At 37.7% G+C, this 24544-nt stretch overlaps 1 protein-coding gene across 7 annotated transcripts in view; it reads left to right on the forward strand.

The window, feature by feature from the left end:
* TP63 (tumor protein p63) overlaps positions 1-24544 on the forward strand; it is a 96012-nt gene that overhangs the window by 1576 nt on the left and 69892 nt on the right. For all 7 annotated transcript variants that reach the window (XM_015565379.1, XM_006765864.2, XM_015565380.1 and 4 more), the window contains exon 2: positions 17257-17511. In XM_015565379.1, coding sequence (XP_015420865.1) covers positions 17257-17511 — 255 coding nt within the window. The remainder of the gene's footprint in view (positions 1-17256; positions 17512-24544) is intronic.

Consider the following 24544-nt stretch of genomic DNA (forward strand, 5'->3'; position numbering starts at 1 on the left):
CTATTTTATCTTTCTTTTCAGCTTTAACTATTAAAAAACAAATCTGTCGGTCATATCATATCTGACTTTGTGTTTGTTCACGAGCTATTTCATGACCAGTGTGTATAAGCAGGCTGGAATTTGACTATGTGTGTCTGAGTATAATGGTGTAGAAGCAAATTCGGCTTAAAGATAGCTATAAAAAGTATAAAGTTGATGTGAAAGAAATTATTATTTCTCCTGAAAGGATAAAACTGTGTAAATGCTGTGATTAGATGCTATCTGAAGGAATTACTGCCTTTTATGGAGGCAAAAAGTCACGTTGTATGTGAGAGTATTGCATCCTTATGATGGAAGAAAATACATTTACATGGGTTTGAGTTTTTAAAAACTTGAGGTAAATGTGTCATCAGCTGCTCAAAAGGTAGCTGTCATTTGCTTTCTGTTGGAATGCTACTAGTGTACATAGAAAACATCTATGGAAAAATATGGCTGAATTTCTCTCTTTTCCTGCACCTTTTTGTATATTGCCACTATGAATGTCATATCCTTCTGCCAATCTCTGTACCACTCATTATTTAGGCATACCCTTCTGCAGTCTGTGTACTATGCATTATCTTTGTGGCTCAATTTCCATTCCATTCTTTTCTGTGTAAGGTTATGTTTAGTCCTCTGTAAAAATGCAGTTTTACATTTTAGTATATGAAATGCCTGGGAGCTCATGGCCCTGAGAATCCTGAAACTTAATACAAAGATATAACGTTTTGGGACTCACCTTAAAGTAATGTTTATTAGTAATTGTCAATACAGAAAACAACCACCATCTACTATTCTCACAGAAGAATTACTAAAAATTGGGCAAATTAAGAAGGAAAAGGCATGCACTAATTGTAGAGGACATGGACATGTGATGGATGTCTGGAAGCAGGTTAGTATACTTAAGAAAATAATAAGCCTTGAGTAATGGAGCCACCTGTGATAGGAAAGACAAATGATGTTGTTACCTTGCTGAAATAAAAACAGAATGTGATAGAAAAATAATAATAAAAAGGAATGTGACTAACCATGAGAGTCAAAATTGTTTTAAAACTATAACCCTTCTCAGACTTCAAATATTTTAAATGTTATTTGCAAATAACGTCTATGTGTTGATAACTCAAAAATAATATAAGAACATTATTCTTCTGTACACCATTTTCCACAAATTTCCAGTTCCTTCTCCCCAAGCAGAGCTGGATTTTGGGAAGCTGTTAATGAACAGGGAAGGGTCTGGACGGGAAGAGAACACGGGCAGGATGTAACAGGCAGGGCTTAAGGTTCCACCCTTGGGTTACAATGGAGAGGCCTCAAGCAATCACCATGCCATTGTGCCAGGCTTGGAATGACACAGCCTCTGGAACTGGTATCAGACTTGGAGAGAAGCTCAGAAGAAAGGAAATGCTTAATAGATTAAGTTTTAGCTCAACTTGCTTGCCAAAAACTGAGGGATGCATGAGAGAGAGAGAGAGAGAGAGAGAGAGAGAGAGAGAGAGAGAGACTCAAACTCCTCATTAGAAGGGAACTTTTATTTTTAAAAATCCCCATCTTGGGTCCTAGGTGAGGAGGGAGTGGTACTTGGGTAAATGGGTAATTGTACTCTATAACTAAACTGGACTTCAAGGCCCATATATTGAAATACCTCTCTTTACAAGTTAAGGTTAATAATTTTTCTTTCTGTATTTGAGATGTAGGCATAGAAATATGGCCCATTTACCTAACCTTTTATCTATAATACCAAGGAAAGAGAGATCTAAAAATGGCTGTTGTGAAAGTAGACGCTCCAAAAATGTTTTCATAAAGAACTGATGTGCAAATCTAGTTGAGAGCAAAAAGAAAATGCTGGGGCAGGAGAATAAGCTCTCAGATTCCAGGTTTTTGCCATAATTGTCTTCTGGGCTTTCATGGTCAAGGGAGATAGTCTCTCCTGTCCCAATACTGTTTCCGAGGGCTGAATCTTATTTTCCATTTGTGGGTGGTTTTTCTCTTAATAGTTAACAAATGTGTTATCTTAAGTTTTTCCATGTTGTGCTCCCGAGATGTTTAACACCTGAGGTACAAGCACAGTCGGTCAAAAACAGAGCCTGCAGATTTAATTCAGGTGTCAGTTGGGCTGTTCCTCACTCCATGCTGCGGTCTTAGATTGCACTTCTTGTTTTACAATTTGCTGCCCTCAAGCCCAGAGGGGACTGGGAGAAAGAGATCTTAGATCACAGATCATAGCTCATGCCTCCCTTCACTACTACTGGAAAAATGAGTGGTAGTAATAAATCACTTATCCTTTACCTAGATAAGGAAAAAGCATGTTTGGTTTGGTTTGTTTTTTAGAAGAGCACTGATCCTCAACAGGGGTGTGGAAAGTACAGTAGGAAGCATGAATGAATGCCTGGGTTAACTAGAGCAACCAAAAATATATTGGTTGGTTTTTCCATCATATCACATACATTTTCTGAATGCAAGGTTGCTAAAAATTTTCTTAGGCAATGTGATTATTCAAAATTTAGATCCTATATTTTGCTATTAAAAGCATACACATCTAAGGTGATGGTATTTATGTTTATCAAGGAAGTGTATGGGTCAAACTGTTGAGAAATATATTACTGCAAATATACTCAAGCTTTCTTTGAGCTGGTATGATCCCTTTGGGTGGGAACTGAGCTGATGGGATAGAAGGGGTTTAGTAAAAAAGCCCTTCCTTCATAATATTATGAAGTTAAACTTTTTCCCTTGTTGCATACATTTTTAACTTCTAATTGTTTTATGTCAATAAATAAAGAAGAACAAACACAGATGCCATAAAGACATCTCAGTGAAAAATAACTTGGCGATTTCCATAAAAGTCTTACTATTTTGAAGATAAAAATGTATCAAGCGTAAGGGACTCATAATTTTCTTTCAAATGTATGATGAGAAAAAATTCAGAAGGCTGATATATCGCTATTGACCAATGCCAATTTAGTGGACTGAGTTGCCAGTAAAGGATATCTGGTAAGGTAGTAAATTTTGGTTCTGGAAAAGAATGGATTGGTGTATCAGGATAAAACAGTTGACCCAAAAGTTAAGATATAAATTACATTCCTTACCGTCTCTTAAGAACACATTTTGGAGGCACAAGAAATAGTAAGCATTGGTTTATTCATGTGCTACTTTTGTAAACATTTTATAAATTTCATTTATACCTTTTAATTAAGTTGTAATATTCATAAACATTAGTATTATGGAGGAGAAACTTAGAAGAAAGAGCAACTTACCCTTTTTAAATAAATGTTTAGTTACATATGAGATGGCACATGGCTATAAAAATGAGTAAGAAACAGATCCTACACCAAGAAGTTAACAGTTTAGAGGTAATATATATGTTCATACATAACAGAGGACATATCTTCAGTGTCATATGAGAAGTGTGAACAAAATAATTTAAAGGTAAGAGAAAGAGAATACCTCAGAGGAAAAGGATCAAGAAAGTCAACATATATATGCAGGATGCAGCTTTACTTGGGAGGACAGGTAGAGCTTTCTAAGTCCTAGAAATATAGGAGGGTACAAGGATTTCAGGTGAATAAACAAGCATCAACAGAGGAACAGAGGCGGAGTAAACACTGGCGCACTCAGAAATCTCAAATGGTTCAAAATTGAAAGTATGAAAAAATTAGGAAATGAAGTTAGAAATGTAAGATAGATTGGCTCATGGAGGGCCATTACACATTTAATCTAGTGACAATGATAAGCCATGGAAGGATTTTGAACAGAGGAGTGGTGTAATGGGATCTGTACCCTGGCGCACTTGGGGAGGATAAATGGCTTTGCTTAAGACTGCCTAGAAGTATAAACCATTTCCCTGCATTGCACATCGGCTGCCTGTTTCGCAAGAACATCCATCACTTCTGTTGGACCTTTGGAAGGATAGAAATGGATTGTTGCTAAAGTCTCATGTGACATGTGTGTTCTCTACCCATAACTCTCTTTAATAATTGCGGGCCCTGCCATGGATAAGTTGGGAACGGTTAGCCTTGGTTTGTCCTTATGTAATTATGTTCTATTCAAATATAATTATTAATAGCACCACTTGCACTTTCAAAAGTATATGGTCATCCTATAAACAAAGACCTCACTTTTCATTATTTTTCCCAATCCCTAACTCCAAAATGATAAAGTAATATAAGTTTGGCTGGAAACCACATAGAGTGATTTCGAAATCCAGCACACAAACTATTTAGATTATTTCCCCCATAAAAAAATAAGCATTTTCTTATAATCCAGCCTTTACAGAGCTAATTAAGCACAGTCACCCTGCTAGGCACCATAAGGAAATCAGAGATTACTAAATTGCCGTCAGTGGCTCTGAGAATTCACATTCCTAGAGTGTACATAAGTGGGTTGCAAATGACTCCAGTATAAAGCAGGATGTAGTAAGACACACCAAAAGGTCTCAAAGACAGTGAAATGGCTTCAAACTGTTCATGACGAAGATCATATTTCACATAGTTTGAGGATCAGAATTTAGCCCTGGAGGGGGGGAGGGCAGTGAGGGAGAAAGGTCATTCTGTGTAGAGGGTAGAAAATGAATAAAAATTCAAGGAGAACTATACAGGAACAGATAAAAGAGCATGATATATTGACTTGCAAAGAGAATGTTGAAGTAAACACTGATCTGTATTCATTACGTATGTCAAGATTTTGTAGAAACAGCATCAAAAGATGGTACGGGCTTTTATCTCACTAGAAGCTAGAACCTCTGCATATTTCGAAAGCATGGACAGTGTTCAGAATTTGAGATTCAAAACTTTGTCTGTGTGCTCCAGGGATGGTTAGTGGCATGATGCAGGGAGGGAGAAGATAACCCAAAGGATCCTTGGGCAGGTGAAGTGGAGGGTTTCCTGTTCTCATTCTTTAGTCTTCTACTAAGACAGGTAAGATGCCTTACCCGCATAGGGATTCAGTAATTACATTTTTACAAATTTAATCTAACCTGGGAACAAAATCCAGACTGACTCTCTATGTCAATTAGGATCAAGTTTATTTATCAAATATTCATCCTAGAATCAGGACAAGAAAACCTTGTTCTTTGGTCACTGCTCTGAATGCAAATAGTAACCCTGGAGCTAAATGTGAGGCAATATATCAAGTATGACATTTGTCCAAGAATGAGAATTCCCAATTCTAATGGGGAAATGATAGAGCAGAAGCAGAAGTTAATGCCCCATTTAAGAAACAAACAACGCCTGGAATTAAATAAGAAATAAAAAAACAAAAATAGAGATCTTGGTATTTCAAATTTTAAAATATTTGCCATAAATTTTTACAAATTTCATTTCATGCAAGGAAACACATTTGCATTTTATTTTTTTTAATTTTATTTTTTATTACAAAGGGTATTACATATGTGTCCATTTTTTTCCCCCGCCCTAGACAGTCCCCGAGCCTCCCCTATTCCCCAGTGTCTTATGTCCATTGGTTATGCCCACATCACATTTGCATTTTAGATTTGAACAGAAATATTGGACAAAGACATGTGTTTACCCATTTTAATATCCTCTCCTTCCACAATCTCCTTCATTACTTCCATTCCACCCAGGAAGAAAACGTAGGCAATTAAAGAGATAATAATGGCGTAGGCCAGGATAGGTTCATGGGGGAGGAAATTCACTGACTTGATTTAATGGCAGAGGAAATAGGCATGAGGAAGAACTGGGTCCTCGGATAAATGAGGGATGTCCAAGCTTGTAACTCATTCCTTTCTCTTCCTCACCCACCAAATCCTCCACTTGCACAAAGCAGATTTAGAAAAGTATCCAATATTGGCATGTGATTGTCCTACTCTTAACTCTGTGAAGACATTAGGGGAAACAATGAATTTCCACTATCTACCACATTGTTATACAACCTCCTTTGCAGAAATAAGTAGTTTAATGAAGTGTCTGTAAAGTCTTTTCAGAAACAGTATTGTATTCTTCCCCAGATTTTTTTTTTAATTTGGACTTATAGTACAGCACCCCTATGCTATTCAAAAAGCATTCCTTCCCATCTTTTGCAAAAAAAACCAAACAAACAAACAAAAAAAAAACTATGTTAGAAACTTCCTTATTCCATGTTTGATAATGACTAACTTTATAGATGCTAACTTTCTTTTCCAAAGACAAGCTAAGATAGGACTGTCCTGTAGGTTCAAGCTAAGATGGCTTCACAGAATAATATTACTTGTCAAGTTAAAATTCAGTCAGTGGTGTCAAGATAAGGCCCATGTTGGTTCTAGGTGAGGGAATAACTGGCAAGACTCAAACATGCTTGGAATGTTAGTGGATGTGTATAGAGTATAAAGTGGTATCTTGTGCGAAACATGTGATCTGAATTGCATTTCCCCTGTGTTTCTTAAATAAAATAAAATAAAAAAAAATCATGAAAGCTGAAAGAGGGAATTTTGAGTCAAACTTATGGTGTGTTGCCAGAGACGGAAATTTATGAAACACTCGCGTCAGCTCTTCTGGAAACACTACAAAAGAAATTGCTCTACTTTCTTATTGGTGCTAAAGCCACTAATAGGTGCAGTTTAGTATAATACCCCCATGAGAATTACCACCCCCATAGTGAGCTTGCCTTGGAAAGAACTCTGTGCAGGCATTTTCTTTTTCCTTTTAAGCTTGCGCAAAACACCCAAAGGGGCCATTTCCAATCCAGGCAGTGATCTTTCTCAAGTTTATTCTTTCTCAGATCACAGAGACAATGAGGAATATGTCCTGTTTACTCAAATCAGTCTGGATTAGTGTCACTCTATTGATGGAGCCCGAATTAAAAGGAAAACCATTACCCTCTCAAAGGGCAGCATCAGATGTTTGGGGAATGGCTTGATTACTTTTAAATAGACCATGTGAGACTCTGTCACTGGACTAAGGCTGAGGACTCTACAAGACGGACACGGAGAATGGATACACTGGGTGGAGTAACCATTTCTAAGCCTTAGGCCTGGGAAATTATTTCAATAGAAGATCCCAATGAGCTTGAAAGGCTGAACATCCGAACAGTGAGATTTCAGAGAAGATATTTTTCCTGACTTCTTTCTGCAGCCCAACACCACCAACCAAATATTTATCTCCAGGACAAATCCTTTCCAGTTTATAACGCTCTGCTGGGGGCTACTTCGCCCTCCTAAACATTTATCAATCCTCCCCTGGTTCAGAATACCCACCTCGTCCTCTGAACTCTTGTGCTTCTCTGCTCCTCCCTCATTACTGGCCATGATGACCTGATCCCTTCTTCCCATCTCTAGATTGAAGGCCGTTGGAGGGCAGAGGATGTGTGGTATGCTGGAAGGGGTGTCTTCGGATAACACCGTAGCATGTTGATATATACTTTCAGAAATGGCTCTTCGTGACTGACCTGTGCAAAGAGCTATGCATTCGCACACATTGTACAAACCCTGTCTCTGCCTGTATGCCATGATTCATATGCTTTTCCTTGACATCTCTTAAGTGTGTGTGTGTGTGTGTGTGTGTGTGTGTGGTGCGTGGTGTGTGTGTGTAATGGGCCCTGGTAGGTATTTATTTCCATTATGCTTCAAGTGGCAAGTACATTTTTAAAAGACAGGGCAGCTTCCTGAGTAAGGAATGGCTTGTACTCTAGCAGAGGTAAACAGTGTAAAGTGTGTGCTGCTTTCACTTAATTAATTACTCATGGGGACAGAGAGTGCGCTTGATTTAAAAAAAAATAAACTGAACAGATCAGATTTTTATCTGGCTTTGCAGTCTGTGCGTGGTGTGTGTGTGTGTAATGGGCCCTGGTAGGTATTTATTTCCATTATGCTTCAAGTGGCAAGTACATTTTTAAAAGACAGGGCAGCTTCCTGAGTAAGGAATGGCTTGTACTCTAGCAGAGGTAAACAGTGTAAAGTGTGTGCTGCTTTCACTTAATTAATTACTCATGGGGACAGAGAGTGCGCTTGATTTAAAAAAAAATAAACTGAACAGATCAGATTTTTATCTGGCTTTGCAGTCTCTGTTTAAAAGTGTTTACTTGCTTCCACACTGTTCCCCTGATTCGTTTTGTCCCTTGTATGTCTCTCCATCATCGCCAGAGACAAGGGTGGTTTGCACTGGCTGAATAAGCTTGATGATTTGCAAACACTTTCCCTTTTTTATTTTCAATGGTGTTATTACTAAAGGATGTCTGAGAAATCTTTGTCATGTTGCTCTTAAGATTGGTGTCCCAGTTTTTTCTTTTTTTGTCTGTTCAAATCAGACAGTAATGAGCTGTTGTAATTATTAAATGATTGATTGATAGTTACTTTCATAATGGGGTAAATAGAATGAAATGAATAGATGAGTGTCTTAAAGTAAGACATGTCTTCTGCATGGCTGGAGACTCCGTTTTTATTTTGCAGTTAAAAGTGACAGCTTAAAGGAACAGTTCAATGTTACATAAGTCACCATGTGTAATTACAAAACATAGTAAAAAACTAAAAACTTTAATTACCTCAATTATGATGGAAAATGTATCAATCAGCAACGAACTTGACAAGCAGAAGCAAATTGGAACTCATGAAACTGTTCCTCATTTGAATATGTATAGAGTAATATGACGGAGATGCACATTCCTTGTTTCATGCTTCAGTTTTCCACTTGTAAATAATGGCTAGTGTTTTCAACCTCTGAGTGTGAACTTTGGAGTATGGGGAATGAAGTCATGAATTTAAACCATTTCCAAGAAATGATCTGTAAGTCTGATAAACTACAATCTAAGTTCCTCAAAACATGCGTTTGTAAGTGCCCTTAATTATGGCATTCTTCTAAAATGCATTCGGGCTAACTGGGCAGAAAATTATGGAATGTAAAGAAGGAAGGACTGATATGGTGGCCTATTTACCAGAAACAAGTGTCTTACCATAAGCATTTTTCTGGGAGGTTTCTTTCCTAGGCAAACGTGCTTTGGCCACAAGCACCATCATCAGAAGGAAGTGAATAATTATGGGATCAAAAAGATTCAGATTCTTGTTGCTAACCTAGATGCATTATAAACAAAATGTAGACCACTAGGTACACACACACACACACACACACACAAACAGAGAGAGAGAGAAAAAAATACTGCATTGGCACAAAAACGTGTATGTTTTGTTTTAAGGAAGTAGAAGCTCATTAATAAACTTCCCAGCTAGGTGTGAGCTATCAAGTATTACTCATTGCCTTGTGAGTGACAGGACTGGCTATTCTGCTACTAGTTCCCATAAAAGCTGAAGCTAAAAGCACAATTCCCACCTACCAAAACAAAGCAAAACACAAAGTGAAGGTCACAGAGATTACCTGGAGATGCACTGTAAGGTTCACCTGGCAGTAGTTTATAAAGAGGTGAATCCAGTCTGGAGACAGACTTCAGCATAAAAACCAATACTTCGTTGTTTTAGAATAGCAGAGACTTTCTGATAGTGGTTTTTATTTTGGAAGGCGTTACATGTATTTTTTAATAAATATTTCCTGAGCATCTACTGTGTCACAGACACTGTTCCAGATATGAGACTCAGCACTAAGCCTGCCAGATAAATGTAGTCTCATAAATGTATGGTCTAGCAGAGAAATCCAACATTAAAATTATTAATGCAAATAATTATAATTACATGACGCAAATGGAAAATTAGAGTGTTACGACAATGTAAAACAAAGGAGAATACCTATATGGTTAAAGAAGGCTTTCCCTGAGGGATGACAGTGAAGCTAAGGCTTCTAGGTGAGTGGGAAATAGCATCCACAAACAAAAGGCTTGAGGACTGAAGGAGTTTTTCGCTTCTGAAAATTTGAAGAAATGCCTTTTTGGTCTTCCTTTAGTGAGCAAAAGGGTGTTTCCAATAGTGAAATATAGGCCATGTTAGAGACCTGGTACTTTATTTTAAGAGAATCAGAGCTCTCTCAAGTTTTTCAAGTTTGGGAGTGATGTGATCAGATCTGCAGTGCATTTTAGGGGTTAGCTCCAAGGAGCTCGGTCTCTGACTCTTGGCAATTACACACATTCTAAGAATGGTTAAAGCTTTATATCCTCTTTAATAAATAGAAAATATTTTCTTTAGATATAAAAGAGGGAGGCTTGCTTTGAGTGTAACTTTTAGATAAAAATTCCAGTCAGACATTTGAGTGACTCCGATTTACTTAAGAAAGCGGCTTCTCTAACCAGACTGACTGGTTTCACTTTTGGGCTCTGTCACTTACAACCTTGAGCAAGTTACTTAAGCTGGTGGAGCTTCAGTTTCCTCATCTATGAAGTATGTATACAACCTGGAATAATAAGCCACCTTGCTTGTGAGGATTAACTGAGTAAATACATGCAAACACTGAACACCATTAGGAACATAGTAAGGAATCAGAGTGTGCATCATAATAGTAGTAATAGCACCTACTATTATTTTGCTATGGAGGATTGAATATGGATGTTTCAGATTTTTAAGTAATTTTCATGGTCAAGAATATTTTACTGAAATTGAGATGTCTTCCTTTTCAGATCATGGGAGCAAAGGTATCCCCTGTGAGAAAATGTTCAGCACATTAAATCACACCATTGTTTTAAGTTATAATTTCTGATATGGACTAGACAGATACATTATCAAAATTCTTTTTAAATATTTTAGACTCACTTGAGAAACCAACATAGCATTAGTGATGAACTTGTAAAGTCACCACAGTATCATTTCCATATAAATGGCCTAAACTTCCCTGAAAGTTTTCATGATTGTATTTTCTCTACTTAGTGTTATCATGTCTGCTAAATAAATCTATCAAAACAGTGATTTTATTGATTGAAAATGTCCTCAAACGTACTTTTGTTCCAACTTTAATAACTCCTGGTTTACTTTAAAGAAACTAAAACTGTATTTATTTCCTATTACCTGGATCAAGAATTTTGAAATATTGAAATTATACCTTTCTGTTTTCTGCTAAGCCCAATGCTTCCCTGGTATGTAAAATGATATAGGTTTATTTCTGAATTGAGATGCTCATGATTTAATTTTGTTCATTATTACTAGAAGGGAATACTTATTGAAATAATAGAATTTTAGTTTATTTTTCCTTAATTGAGCTCCACACAGTATAATTTAGCTATCTTTGGGTCAAGTTTTAACTTTAATACATTTCAGCTTCTTGGCTTTTCAAATACTATGTCTTCTGTTTGTTGACATTGTGGCCACCTCATCAGCCAACTTCATTTTTATTTATCTCATCTGCCTTGTCTGGTGTTGGTTGGGGCTTTTAGAAAACTCTCTCGTAGGTTATGGAAACTTGGTCCTCAAAGGAATCTTGACACTTTGTATCAGAACATAAAACATTCTGGTAAACAATCTGCCTACTGTCTTTCTAGGTTTGTATGTGTGTAAATTGCTTTACTCTTACATATGGTTTATTACAAGGTCTAAATGTATTTTGTCCCCAACACTCACTCTTTTAGGATCATTTGAACTACAAAACAAGTGAAATATTTTACATATAACAAAATCTGGTTTTGAGAAAAATGTGATGCTAAATAAATTCTTAAGATGGAAAGAAGGTACTTTAACTTGACACTATAACACAAATATATTCTTGACCTTGAAAGGAGCACTTTAAGTCAATTGTGTTTAATTCTAGCATAAAACAAACTATCATTCTCAGAGGTGAGGCAGGTGGTAGAAGACGAAAAAATGACAAGTATTTCTCCCTAAGGCAGTGCTTGTTGAAAAGTCACTATCCTGCTCATATTTGTGGATGAAAATGTAGTACTGTCTGCCAGAGAATACTCCAAATGAATGTTTTGTAAAGCCGGTGTCATGGAGAATACTGTTTTCTTTTCCCAGAAAGGGCTTTAGAATGTTCACAAAAGCTCCTCCATGAAACCTAAGGTGAAAGGTTATATCAGCCCAGGAAACTATATATGCTGCCTGAAACATTTGAAATGTCTACATTTGGCTGGGCCAATCTGTATAAAGAAAAAAGTTATCTTATTTAAAATCATCTCATGGCATTTTAAAATAGCTTTACAGATGAGCATGCGCATTTCTACAAGAATATTAGAATTGGCTCACTGTTGTACTTGATATCAGAATCAGTCTCCTGATAGCTAAGACCCCGGTTGCTCCAGGACCTGGCCCAGGGTCCACAGCACATCCGTGGCAGTGTTGAGACTTAGACCCCATCACCCAGTCTTTTTCATAACTAGGATTATTCAGAAAAGTAAGGAGTGCTGAAGGATGTACAAACCCCTAGCCTCATATAACAGTCAGTGAATGCTTTTAAATATAATTTCTACCAAATGAAATTTGGGCAAGTAATTATTTCCTGTGACAAGGGAACATCTCAACTGAGGTAAATTAAGTGTGATGATATATCCCAACACTAACCTCTCCTATCCCTGATTTGGCTCTCATTCCCATTTTTTAACTTCTGACCATGTATTATTGGCTATTATTGCCATGTGGCCATAGTTAGTTATTATAGAAAGTACTATCTGGGAAAGAGAACTTATAATATTCCTCTTATACAGATAAATCAGAAGAGTGATATTTTCAGAAACAAATTATTTCTAAGTCCTTGTTTCCATTGTACTGATCAAATGATTTGATTGGAATCCTTTCCTGATGTTAAATCTCTTTAAAGGAGTGTAAGTGCATCATCAACTTTAAATAAGTAGAAATCCAGGTATTCAATATTGAGTTTTATTTACAGCAATATATACTTACACAGTATTTCAGAGTTGCTGAAAAGAGAATTTGGGCTTGTGCTATATTCAGAATTTAAGATTATTAAACAGTGTAATCCACAGGGGGGAGGGAGACATAAAATGAAACTGAAGAAATTGAATTTATAGGGCACTTTTAAAGCAGTGAGCAGTCAGGGAAGAAAATCTAATCTTTTATAGTGTTATTTTAATTTTAAGCATCCAGATTGAATTTTATTGAAGAAATAAGTCAGAGTCTTTAGATGGCTATGAGAATGAAAATGGCTTGGGGAGGGAGAATGGGGAATAAAACCAAATAAGAAAATACTCTTCCTAGATTTTGCAATGGTAGTTTTACTCATTTTTTTTTAATAATGAGATTCAGCCTTTGGGTGTACCTACACTTATCATACCAGCTTCATATTTCAGAATATCCCCAGGCAGTTCTGTAAGTACGTGAAATATGCTAAGTCTCTGTGACCAAAATGTGTTTCATCCTTTCTGTGGTCAGATTAGCCAGTCTGTGATGAACTGAATATATGCCAGCTACAGACGTTGGTAATTTTCCTGGGTCAAGGAAGTACGTCTCCTATTTCAAAATTATTTCCTAAGCAGTTGATTGTTTTACTTTATCAGGCTTACCACAATATCAGACAACTTGTAATCATTTTCACTTTTATATTTTGTGGAAATAAGACTACTACCTTTTTCAGATGTGATGGGAGAAATAGAAAACATTTTTCATTCATCCCATTCATTCATTTATTCATTCATTGACTGTAAAGTATATTAAAGTTATTCTGAGATCAAGATACCTAATGGTTAGAAATGAACAATCTACTTCCTGTCTTATTTCAAATATTCTAACAGTTTTTGTTACACAAGAAATACATGGGACATCGGGGACCCTCATAGAGTTCTTCCAAGGGCATTTTTTTGACTGGTATGCAAGTGTCCTGTTCTGACTTCTGAGCCTCTTTTATTTGTCATTGTAAATAGGCATTAAATTAGCATCCCAGCTCTGCGTTTATGGAATTACTTACAGTAAAGAAGGGGCACAAGGACTGCTCCTTTCACCCCAGCAGCTTCCCTTTGATGGGAAATAAAGGACAAATATTGTGCACATTCACCTGGCACAGAGCTAGCTCCTCAGGCAGGCAGAGTGCCACCACCAAGAGCCCTGCGCTTGGTTTCATGCTCTGCTGTCACCATTTTGGCACGCTTCATAATTTATGAACCAGAGGCCCTGCATTTTAATTTTGCAATGAGCTCTGCAAATTATTTTGTAGGTCCTGCCCATATAACACTTGTTCTTTTTGGCTGTGTTGGTCTGTCGTCGCCTCCAATCACACGCCGTCAATATGTCCACTCTCTCTTCAAATAAAAAATATAAGCTAATAAACTTTTATTGATGCTAACGAAATGCTTTTTAAAATTATCTTCAAAAGTACTGTTTCCTATGGTACGTTCATGACATTGATTTTAATTAAAGCTGTGAAAAGTATCCAAGTAGATTTCTAATAATACAATTTTTTCTTTGATGGGTTTGTTGTTATTTATGTTTGGGGCCATGTAATTCATAGTTAGTAGTTTGGGTTTTATGCTTTTTTTATTTTTTAAGATTGTTGAGTATACTACTTGGCTTATGTTTTTTTAAAGTAAAAATTTGCCCTGACCAGTTTGGCTCAATGGATAGAGTGTCAGCCTGCAGACTGAAGGGTCCTGGGTTCGATTCCGGTCAAGGGCATATGCCTGGGTGACATGCTCAATCCCTACTAGGGGGCATGCAGGAGGCAGCCGATACATGATTCTCTCTCATCAATGATGTTTCTATCTCCCTCCCTCTCCCTTCCTCTCTGAAATCAATAAAAATATATTTTAAAATAAATAAATAAGGTAAAAATTTGAAAAAAAAATTCAATTGAAATATGTTTTTCAATTTTTTACCTTGGATAGTAAGCAGCTGTTTGCCCAAGCCTGAGTAATCGAGCTTTAAGTTACAAAGGGAGGCATTTGCTTTGGAAGCTTATCCTGTTGTGGTTATGCAAGATATTGCGCCTAGAACTTTGTGGAATTAAAAATGATGGCACTCAAAATCATATTATTAATCACTTTTAGAAGACAGTTTCTGCTGTTTTTGCACCACCCAACATGTTCAGTCCAGGGGTCTCCTTTGTGCCTCCAGGGTAAATGGAGTTTTCATTTTTCTTAAGAGAAGCACTGAGTGTTTGCTCGTTGGCTTTTAAAGCTGGGTCCCAATACTTTACTCTTTACACATATTGAAAAAAAAAAAATTCAAAGGGCCATGTTTCTTTGTTCTCATCCAAGCCCACAATTAGCTGAAGTTCCATTCTGTGTAGCTGGAAGGAAGAGGAAAGGGGTGGCCCAACAAGCATTTTACTGCCTGTGAGAAAGTGCTCCTCCAAGTTTTTGTCCTTTTTGTCAGGGACGGCTGCCTCCCTAATTGTACTGCTGTAGGGAAGCACATGCCTCTGGGAGCATGATCTGATTCCCACAGGCCATCAGTACTGTGTATACAGACCCTTCACTTGAACACAAATAATAACTTTTCAACCCCCTTCCCCGGCTCTTGCCATGGCCTTGGAAACCTAACAGCTTTACGTTAGCCAGGGGTTTGGATGTTTTGTATGGGTCTCAGGTTGTATTTTTTTTTTCTCCTCTAGTTGTCTTACCTCCAGTTTTGCTGCACTTGTCAATTGAGGAAACAAGGTGGAGGAGAGGGGAGGAATCGATGTAGAAGTCAGAGGGGAGAGAAGGCGCGACAAACAGCTGCTCTTGTCAGCATGGGGATAAGTGTAAAGAGATTAATAGTCATTTGAAGAGCAAATGGGGACGTGGCATTCGGCAGTGGAATGCGAATGTATAAATGTACTGGAATGAGCAGGCAACCGTTAACATTTAGACAGATGCTCTCTGGACTGAATGGAATGGCAGAGTCCGTTTGTCCTCCCACATGAAGTGAAATGCAGAAGGCTTAGTAAAATACTTTTACTAAACATTAATTTAATTCAATTTTTTTAAGCACCTATTTCTTTGTGAGTTTGTCTGACTTAGTCTGGAACTCTCAGAGTTATACAGGGTAGGGCAAAAGTTGTGAGAACACAAAACAGAGTTTATTCTTGCATTTCTTATTTATCAATTGCTGAATTTTCCATATGAACAACTGTAAACCTCCTTTTGCCCCACCCTGTATATCAACTGAAGAGCCAGGCAACTCTTTTCCTTTATAAAATAGGAACCACAGTACCACAGAACTGCCTTCTTCTTCTTGCCTTCAGTTTGTCTTCCCTTAGTTTAAGTGGTGGTAACAGTGAGATTTCCGTGTTTCAGAAGGTCTCACAAAGAGAAAATGGTGCACTACGCCCTTCTGGAAATGTGTCCATTTTGACTCAGGTTTAGCGGTGACTTGAATTGCTGACAGTTGTGATGTTGTGGGCAAGGCCCTAGACATGGAATCAGAAGATTTGGTTTCAGAATCCCCATTCTTTGCTTATTAGCCAATGCTTGAGCAAATTACTCCCCTTCTCTCATAGTCATACAGTAAAGTTGTCTTGCAACTTTAAATTAGAAGAAATTCATTCTTTCCATTAACATCTTATTGAGTCCCTCCTCTGTACTCAGCTCTGTTCACATCAACATCTCTGGCAGAAGAGCTGCATGAGCGAAAGGACTTCTAAATTGCATCCAACATAGAATTTTAATCATCACTATATGGTATTTCTCTTACACATATTCTATTCTATAGAGAATAAACTGCTAGGAAATGAAAGAACAGATAAAAATTAGGTTGTGTTTAGATGATATACAGGCATGTTACCTTTTAAAATATCTGGGTGCTCTCTCTAACCCTACTACCCATGCCCTCCAGGCTTTATGAAACTAGCCTTTGGGGGAGCACTGGATACCCTGGGACAAATTTAGAATTATAAAATGATATAATGTATATGCCCCATATACAACAATTTGATGCTTAAATCCCCTCAAGAATATGTCTACCCAGTGGTCTTTCTCATTCTGAACACCATACAGAAGGAAAGAAAGGAAAGGGAGAACAGGCCGTATTCATTTGTTTTAAAGAATTCCTAAGCAGCTACTCAGTACTGGGTACTTTGGGCCTCATTTGTGAATAAGCATATTCTACTTTTTTTAAATTAAACATATCGGTGTGACATTGGTTAATAGGATCATATAGATTTCAAGTGTGGATTTCTATGTTACAAGATCTGTATATTGCACTGTGTGTCCACCCCCTAAAGTCAAATCATCTTGTGTTGCCATATTTTCTACTTTCAAATCCTCTTGGGAAGACCACAGTCTCCAAAGCCGCATGTTAAGAGCCACGTGCTCTGTTCAGATCAGTACCACACAAACACACACACACACACGCCTGAGACGTTTCTTATTTCTGATTGTGTGACACCAATTAGACATTTATCTTGAACATTAGGGACCTGGGGTGGAACTCTGTAGAATGCATGCACCAAATGATGCCTTTTTTGAAGCAATGATCTGCAGCTTAAATGGCTAACATTGAGGTTTCTGGGTGTCCTGCAGCCACAGTACACGAACCTGGGGCTCCTGAACAGCATGGACCAGCAGATTCAGAACGGCTCCTCATCCACCAGCCCCTACAACACAGACCACGCGCAGAATAGTGTCACGGCACCCTCGCCCTACGCGCAGCCCAGCTCCACCTTTGATGCCCTCTCGCCATCACCTGCCATCCCCTCGAACACTGACTACCCGGGACCGCACAGCTTCGACGTGTCCTTCCAACAGTCCAGCACCGCCAAGTCAGCCACCTGGACGGTAAGAACACCCAGAGCTAATAGATGGGCCATTAAACATGACCCCCAAGTACCAGCGTCATCTTCAACACCCCCAGGGATTCCTCCCCATCCAAAGCTGAGTGATCCATATTGGCATGATGGAAAATTTCTCACTGTCCTCTAAGGACATTTTGTTCTTGAATATTTAATACTGAACCAGACACAGAAAATGTGCCATTGAATAAGAGAAGCCCCGATCTGGGAACCAAAGGCTGGTTCGTAGCAACTTCAGCCTATGTGTTCTTGCCTGGCTCATGCCGTTGGGAGGTCTTTTGTGTGAAATTTTTTTTGAAAAATGTAAAGCATTATGCCAACAAGAATGATCATAATCATAGGATATGTGTCTGCAGTCCCCTGAATGGAGGATGGTTACCAGGTTTATTATTTCAAAAAAAGTAAACATTAAGGTGTGATTTTTTTTTAATGAATAAAATCACAAACACAGCATCTATAACAAGAAATTAAAATTTCATTTATTAAGGAAGGGATAAATTTGTTTATACATGTAGGTTCTATAACATGGATTATAATTTATTCATACATGTATATTTATTACTTAGAAGCATTTTTCCCAAAAGGAAACTTCTAAAACTATCAGAGCCCGGAACTAGTCCAAAAATATTCTGATTTAAAACGTTGAAGAAAAAAAAAACACACACACCTTTTCTTATATAGCTTTTCTAAGAAAATATGGAAATATTTTTAAAAATTCAAAAGGTACAAGAATGTTCAAAGTTTATTTTGTAATGGATTATAATATGAATAGAGCTCAGATAAAAGGGAGGGGACCCACAAGACTGGTTTTAACCGATTGATCAAAGACTGCCCCAAGCCCAAAGTGGTGTGCATGTTTGTTAAAAAATTTAATGTTTGCATGGATTATAGAAATGCTTCCAAATATCATCATCTTGTTGAGAAGTAGCTTTAGAATTGTCTTAACAATTTTTTTCCTCCTCATTGGAAAACAGGTTTCTTTGGAAAGCAGTCTCTTTCTGTGTTATAGTATCCTGCTCACTGCAGGTGTTAATCCAGTGAATAGAGTTTATGTAATAATCTGCACTCATAACATTGCGTTCCAACATAATTTCACATGTGTTCTCATTTTGACCTCACTTCCGTGTGAGCCAGGTGGGACATGTTGAATAACTCCCATTTTACTAGTGAGGAAAGCTAAAGAATGTGGAGGTTAGATGACATCCCTAAGTTACAAAGGCTTTTGTGTAGCCGGACCTATTTCTGATTCTGCCCCTGCCGCCCCCCCCCGCCCCCACTAGATTGATGTACTTTCTTTCCTCATCATTTCACATCAGGATGTCCCAAAACCATTTAAAAATTTGTTGTAGGGCTTTTCTTCCATGGTTTGAGAAGCGGTTCTGTCGTGGTTTATATTTCAACCATAATGTCTACTAGCTTAACACTTGATCTCCCCTCCATGTGTTATTCATCAATTGTGTCATGATCTTTAATCTCTTTCATAGTAATAATCCTGGTGTTGGACACTAAAGGTGAGTAAACTTAGAGTCCATAGACCTCAAATAAGCATCGGTTGGTCAATGGAAGTGATCTTTTGCTAAAGAACCAATCAAATAACCATTTTATAAATAGAGTACTAATGTGTTTTAGAAGAAGTGTCAGCAATTGGACAGTTACAATCACTGTTGTTCAAGGCTAACTGTATCTTGTTTGGCATACTCAGACAGAGTTCTACTATATTAAGTGTGGGCACATCTGAAGGGATAGTGGGCATATTGGGCCCCTAAGTTATTAATCACTTCTCTTCTAAAATGGTTTAAGAACTTTGGGGATGGAGCTTGATACAGGTACAACATTATATCAATCTTCCTCCCTCTTCCCTTCCTCAGTACCTCCTCATACAGAAATCTGAAGATTTCTTTTTTCAGATTTAGCATAACCCTCAACTATCTTTAATCATAGCCTGTCTTTCATAGAAGTAAATTATATCACAAAGAAACGTTAAAGATTTCTACCAGCATGGTCAGTTAAAAATAAAATAAAACATTTTGCAGAACACCCTAGTAGAATTTCCTGATGTGGCAACAGTGAGATCAGTACCCCAAGAAAGAGGGTAGGAACTGTGGTAATGGGAGCAGAGCACAGGGCAGGAGCCAGAAAGCCAGGATTCTTGTTTGGATCATCTTTGTGACCTTAGCCAAGTCACTTCATCTCTCTAGAATTCAGTCTGTGTCCCAATAAGGAGTATTGTGAATGTATTTTATGCAGTAAAATGTTCAGCTAAAAATTGTTAAATTTATAAATTTAATGTTTATGTATTTTCCCACAATAAAAAAGAAGACATGAACCTAAAACAGCTGGGAACCAACTTCTTGGTTATATGGCCCATAAATTCCTTTTTGGTTAAAAAAAATGATTATGGTGAAACCTACTCTCTTTCCTTGAGGTGAGATAGTGTTAATAATGAGAACACACACACACACACACACACACATAGTTTTTAGAAGGACTTAGGTTCTAATGAGATATTTGGCCTGCCATTAATGAATGACCTTGGTTGAGCTATTTTGTCTTCCTTTGGTTCAGTTGTGTATAATCTACCCTATAGATTTTACAGAATAAGGTGATTGAATTAGAGGTCTTTTTCTTTCTATGACTGTATCACATGGTGTTTATATTTTTATTAGTTTTTTCTTGTTCACAATCAAATTTACTTTAGGCCCAGATACATACATTTCTTCTGAATCTAAGGCTCGTTAATCTTTATCTGAGTAGCTGCTGAAATCACCTAAAAAGATATAAGTTCTCAACCTTGTACACCAGTGTATCATATATAGCAGCATTTGACCCTTTGAGTCAAATTATGTATCCTCACATTTATACATAGACCTCACATTTTTAAAGTGTTTTCTTGGAGGTTTATCTTATTTAAGCCTCATAACCAAGGCTATTATCCCCAGTCTTATTAATGAGGAAACATCTAGCAATAATGGTTCATGTCTAATACTCAGCCAAGGAGGGCAAGGAACCCAGGCCGTCTCACTCCCAGGCCCTCTCTCTCTCCGCTGTCCTATCTAGACTGCCTTCCCTCTTGATTAATAGAAGGCAGGGATGTACAGGGATCAGTGGGCCCCATGGAGTGTGGAGCAGATGTTAGAGGACACTTTAATGCCATGTTACACAACATCTATTTTTTTTTAGGTTTCTGTGCACTTTAAAACAATTTTTCAAAATAAAATACTATATTTTAAAACTTCCCACAAACTGGAAACAGCGGAAGCCACTGTCATTAGGAAGAGGCCACACTTATTGCACAGTATTCTGCTGATACTTTAATAACAATCTTTTTAGTATCATTTTATCACTTGTCATTCTTCTGTGTTGAGTTTTCTCATTTACTTTCTGGTTTAGTTAGGATTACTGCCAAAATATAATTAATATATTTAAAGCATATATGCATATTTTATTTGTTCTCTTTGTGTTTTGAGTAACAAATGTGGTTGTGTTTCCAGTTGCAGAAAAATATGGTATTTTATTTTAAACTTCTTCCAATGAAATAAAGCGTGATAGTATTCCATTTTCTCTATTTCACACACACATACACACACACACACACATCAACACTGAGTTTATGATTTAGTTTCAGACTTTCTTATTATGTCTACAGTGTAATTGCCACTAGTTAGCAAAGCCTACCATTTAATTTAATGGAATGCCGGTCCAGCATTGTAGCCAGGAGTCATCAGTCACAGGACAGTTAACAGAATGATAATTTGGAAATGGTAAGGAACTTGGGTGCAAATTTTAACCCTGAAATTTACTAACAGCACATTGGGACATGCCCAAAGAATTCAATCTATCTAAACCTTCCTTTCCTCACCTACAAATGGAGATGTTAATACTTTTCTTATCACGAGGATTATATGACCTGTATAAGGACACCTACCAGTACCTAGCTAGTCATGGGCACACAAGTGTTTAGAGAGTCTGAGTTTGAATCCCTTCATTTCATGAGTTTGTTATAGTTTTGTTGAGGGTTCATTTGTACAAGTAATAATCTGAAATAATGCAAAGCAAAATTTTGTCTACTTTTTTTTCTTAGTGCTTTTGGGTTATTAACATGCATACGGCAGTCTCTAAGGACTGTGATAATGTCCACTATTCAAATATATAAATAGATGACAGGATGAGAACAGGCTCTTCCATGGACAGACTTCAGGCTGGCTGTGCTCCTGTCCTAAGCCTGCCCAAGCAGCTCAAGGATGGGCCCTTCACAGATTTCAGGATCTGTTGACTTTGGCATTTATTTTTCATTTTTATTTTACTTTTTATTATTTTTATTTTATTTTTATTGATTTCAGAGAGGAAGAGAGAGGGAAAAAGATAGATAGAAACATCCATGATGAGAATCATTGATCAGCTACCTCCTGCACACCCTCTACTGGGAATCGAGCCTGCAACCAGGGCATGTGCCCTTGACCAGAATTGAACCTGAAACCCTTCAGTCTGAAGGCCAGCACTCTATTCACTGAGCCAAACCAGCCAGGGCTTATCTCTCATTTTTTACCTTTCCCTTAATTTATGGGGATACCTTTTTTATTCCCCAAGTTAAATAAAAGATAACAGTGAACCACTGTTGTTGAATAGTCAGCATATTCATTTGTGGTAGCAAAGTACTGTAGACAGCCTAAACACTCACCAGAGGAAAACTGGTTCAATGAACTGTGGCGTATCCACATAGCAAAATACTCTATGTCTGTTTAAAAGAATCTCAAGTGCTGATCCACAATGCTTTCGGCATCGCTAGTGAGAAAAAGAGAAGCTTTCCATGGCACCTGCTTGAGAACTGAGAGTATTGGAAAGGGCACTACTTCTGGGGAAGAGTGTTTCCCTTTGCTCTGGTGGAGAGGCCTGTTTGTGAATATAGGTCAACCTGTCTTGATTATTGTACTCGCTGTGCACTTTGTCAGGTTGAGAGCTGTTTTTTCACAACATGCGACGCATGTGTGCAGATACTGAAAATCCTCAGGTTAGTGTCTTTTTGTTACACTAACTTTAAGACACTGACCTGGCCTTGGGATGTATGATCACTTTTTGCTATCGCGTCTTTCTTCCTTCATAGACTTCAAGATCTTGGAGAGCAGGCACTCAGTGCCAAGCACAAATTCCAACATACGCTAAGCCCTTAATAAATATTAAGAAACTTTATTTTCCCCTAACGGTTAAAGGAAACAATTCTAGTTCCAAGGAGTGTTCCTCAGTTCTGATCTTGATTGTTAACTGTCCATGACTTTGGTCCCTTTGGCCTCTACCCAAGACTTATAGAGATCATTCTTCCTTTGCCTTTGCTAATCATGATAGCCTCGTGTGGCATTCAGAGCCTTGAAGAATCTGGCTTGAGCACGTGGAGAGTTTAGGGAGGTGGCGTTTGAAAGGGGGACAGCCAGTTCCCTGGAGAGTTTCATTGATCCCAGTGTGTTGGTCCTGCATACTTGCTCCTCTTTACTCCACAGCAGGCTGAGATGTGTGCCTGTGGCCCACCCTCCCAGTCATCAGGTTACCTGTAATGTAAGACTTCCAGAATAAGGCTGCCAGCTCTGCAGAAACCCAATGAAAGACAGCCCATTGCGTGGCTTTCTGGAATCTTGGGGCTCTTAAGGACTGCTCATCAAAGAACATGATGTACACAGACTTTTTGATGGTGAATGTGATTTATCAGCTTCCTTTCACAAAGGAAATACTTCTCCAAGTTGGAGACTTTACTTGGAGCTTAAGCTGATCTTACAATTGAGTGGCTGTTAGATGTCATTGGTAAAGGAGAGGAGAGAAGTCAGTTGACTTGGCTCCTGCCAATGATACTTTTGTTAATCCTGATCAGGTTATTTTCACTTTTTGCCAGAGCTGTCCTGTAAATCTCCCAAGGCATCCATATAAAAATGCCTTTTTGTACCCTTCCCATGATGATGAAAATAATAATTTTGAGCATATTCAACTGTTTTCTAAACTATTTTTTAGTTCAGAATATTAAGGAAGAATGTTGTAAATAAAGTACTTAGAGACTCCTCACAATGGTTCATGTTACTCAATTAACTCTAGGCTTTGGACTCACAGATGAATTTCCACTGTAAGGCATGCTGCGGAGATGTTGTTCCCAGGCCAGTGCAGGCTAACGTAATCAGCATACCTGCCCTAATTTATTTAAATTGATCCTAGATCAATGCATTTGTAATAATTCAGTTTCACCTCATCTATTGTTTATGGTCAACTCACACTATACTGAGTGATGTCTCGAGCTCACTATAGAGTTTCTAAAAAATAATATTGATTTATTACATCTAATATTAGGAGAATATACTACTGATTACTAGTAAAAATAAAATTAGCAAATTTAAATAAAACTGGCTTTCCTTTTTCTTATTGCAAAACAGCAAAAACCCTTTTCTTTTTTCTTGTCCTTTCTCTTGTATTTCCTCTTCTTCTTCCATCCTTCCTTTTCTCCCCTCCCTCCTCTTTTTTTTCTCTCTCCTCCTTCACCCTGGTCTCCTCCTTCTTCTCCTTATTTGTCACTATTATCATTAATAGTGGCCAATTTGGTTTTGTAGATATTACCAGCCACTCAGTACCTTGTTTTTTCACTGTAGCTCCATTTTCCCAGGATGGTGGATTAAAATGGGGAAGATTAATTTTCAAGACCAGCTAGGAACCTGGATTTGCACATAATATCTCTAAATGATAGTAATATGTTTTTTAAGTTGTAAAACACAATAGACCAAAGGAAACAATAGGCAGGCTGAATGCCATTCTTACAATATATTAATGGTGACAAAGGATGACTACATAAAGTTTAAATAAGTAACTGGTAACTAAAGTAAACATCTAAGAGATAGGTTACTATAAATATACTAGAGGCCTGATGCGCAAAATTCGTGCAAGGGGCTTGGCCCTCGCAGCCCTGGCTACCCTCACAGCCCAGGCTTCATCCAGGAGGTTGATCGGAAGGACGTCCAGAAGGTTGGCTGTTCAGTCTAATTAGCATATTA

Source organism: Myotis davidii, unplaced genomic scaffold (genome assembly GCF_000327345.1).
Source record: "Myotis davidii unplaced genomic scaffold, ASM32734v1 scaffold41, whole genome shotgun sequence".
Taxonomy (NCBI): domain Eukaryota; kingdom Metazoa; phylum Chordata; class Mammalia; order Chiroptera; family Vespertilionidae; genus Myotis; species Myotis davidii.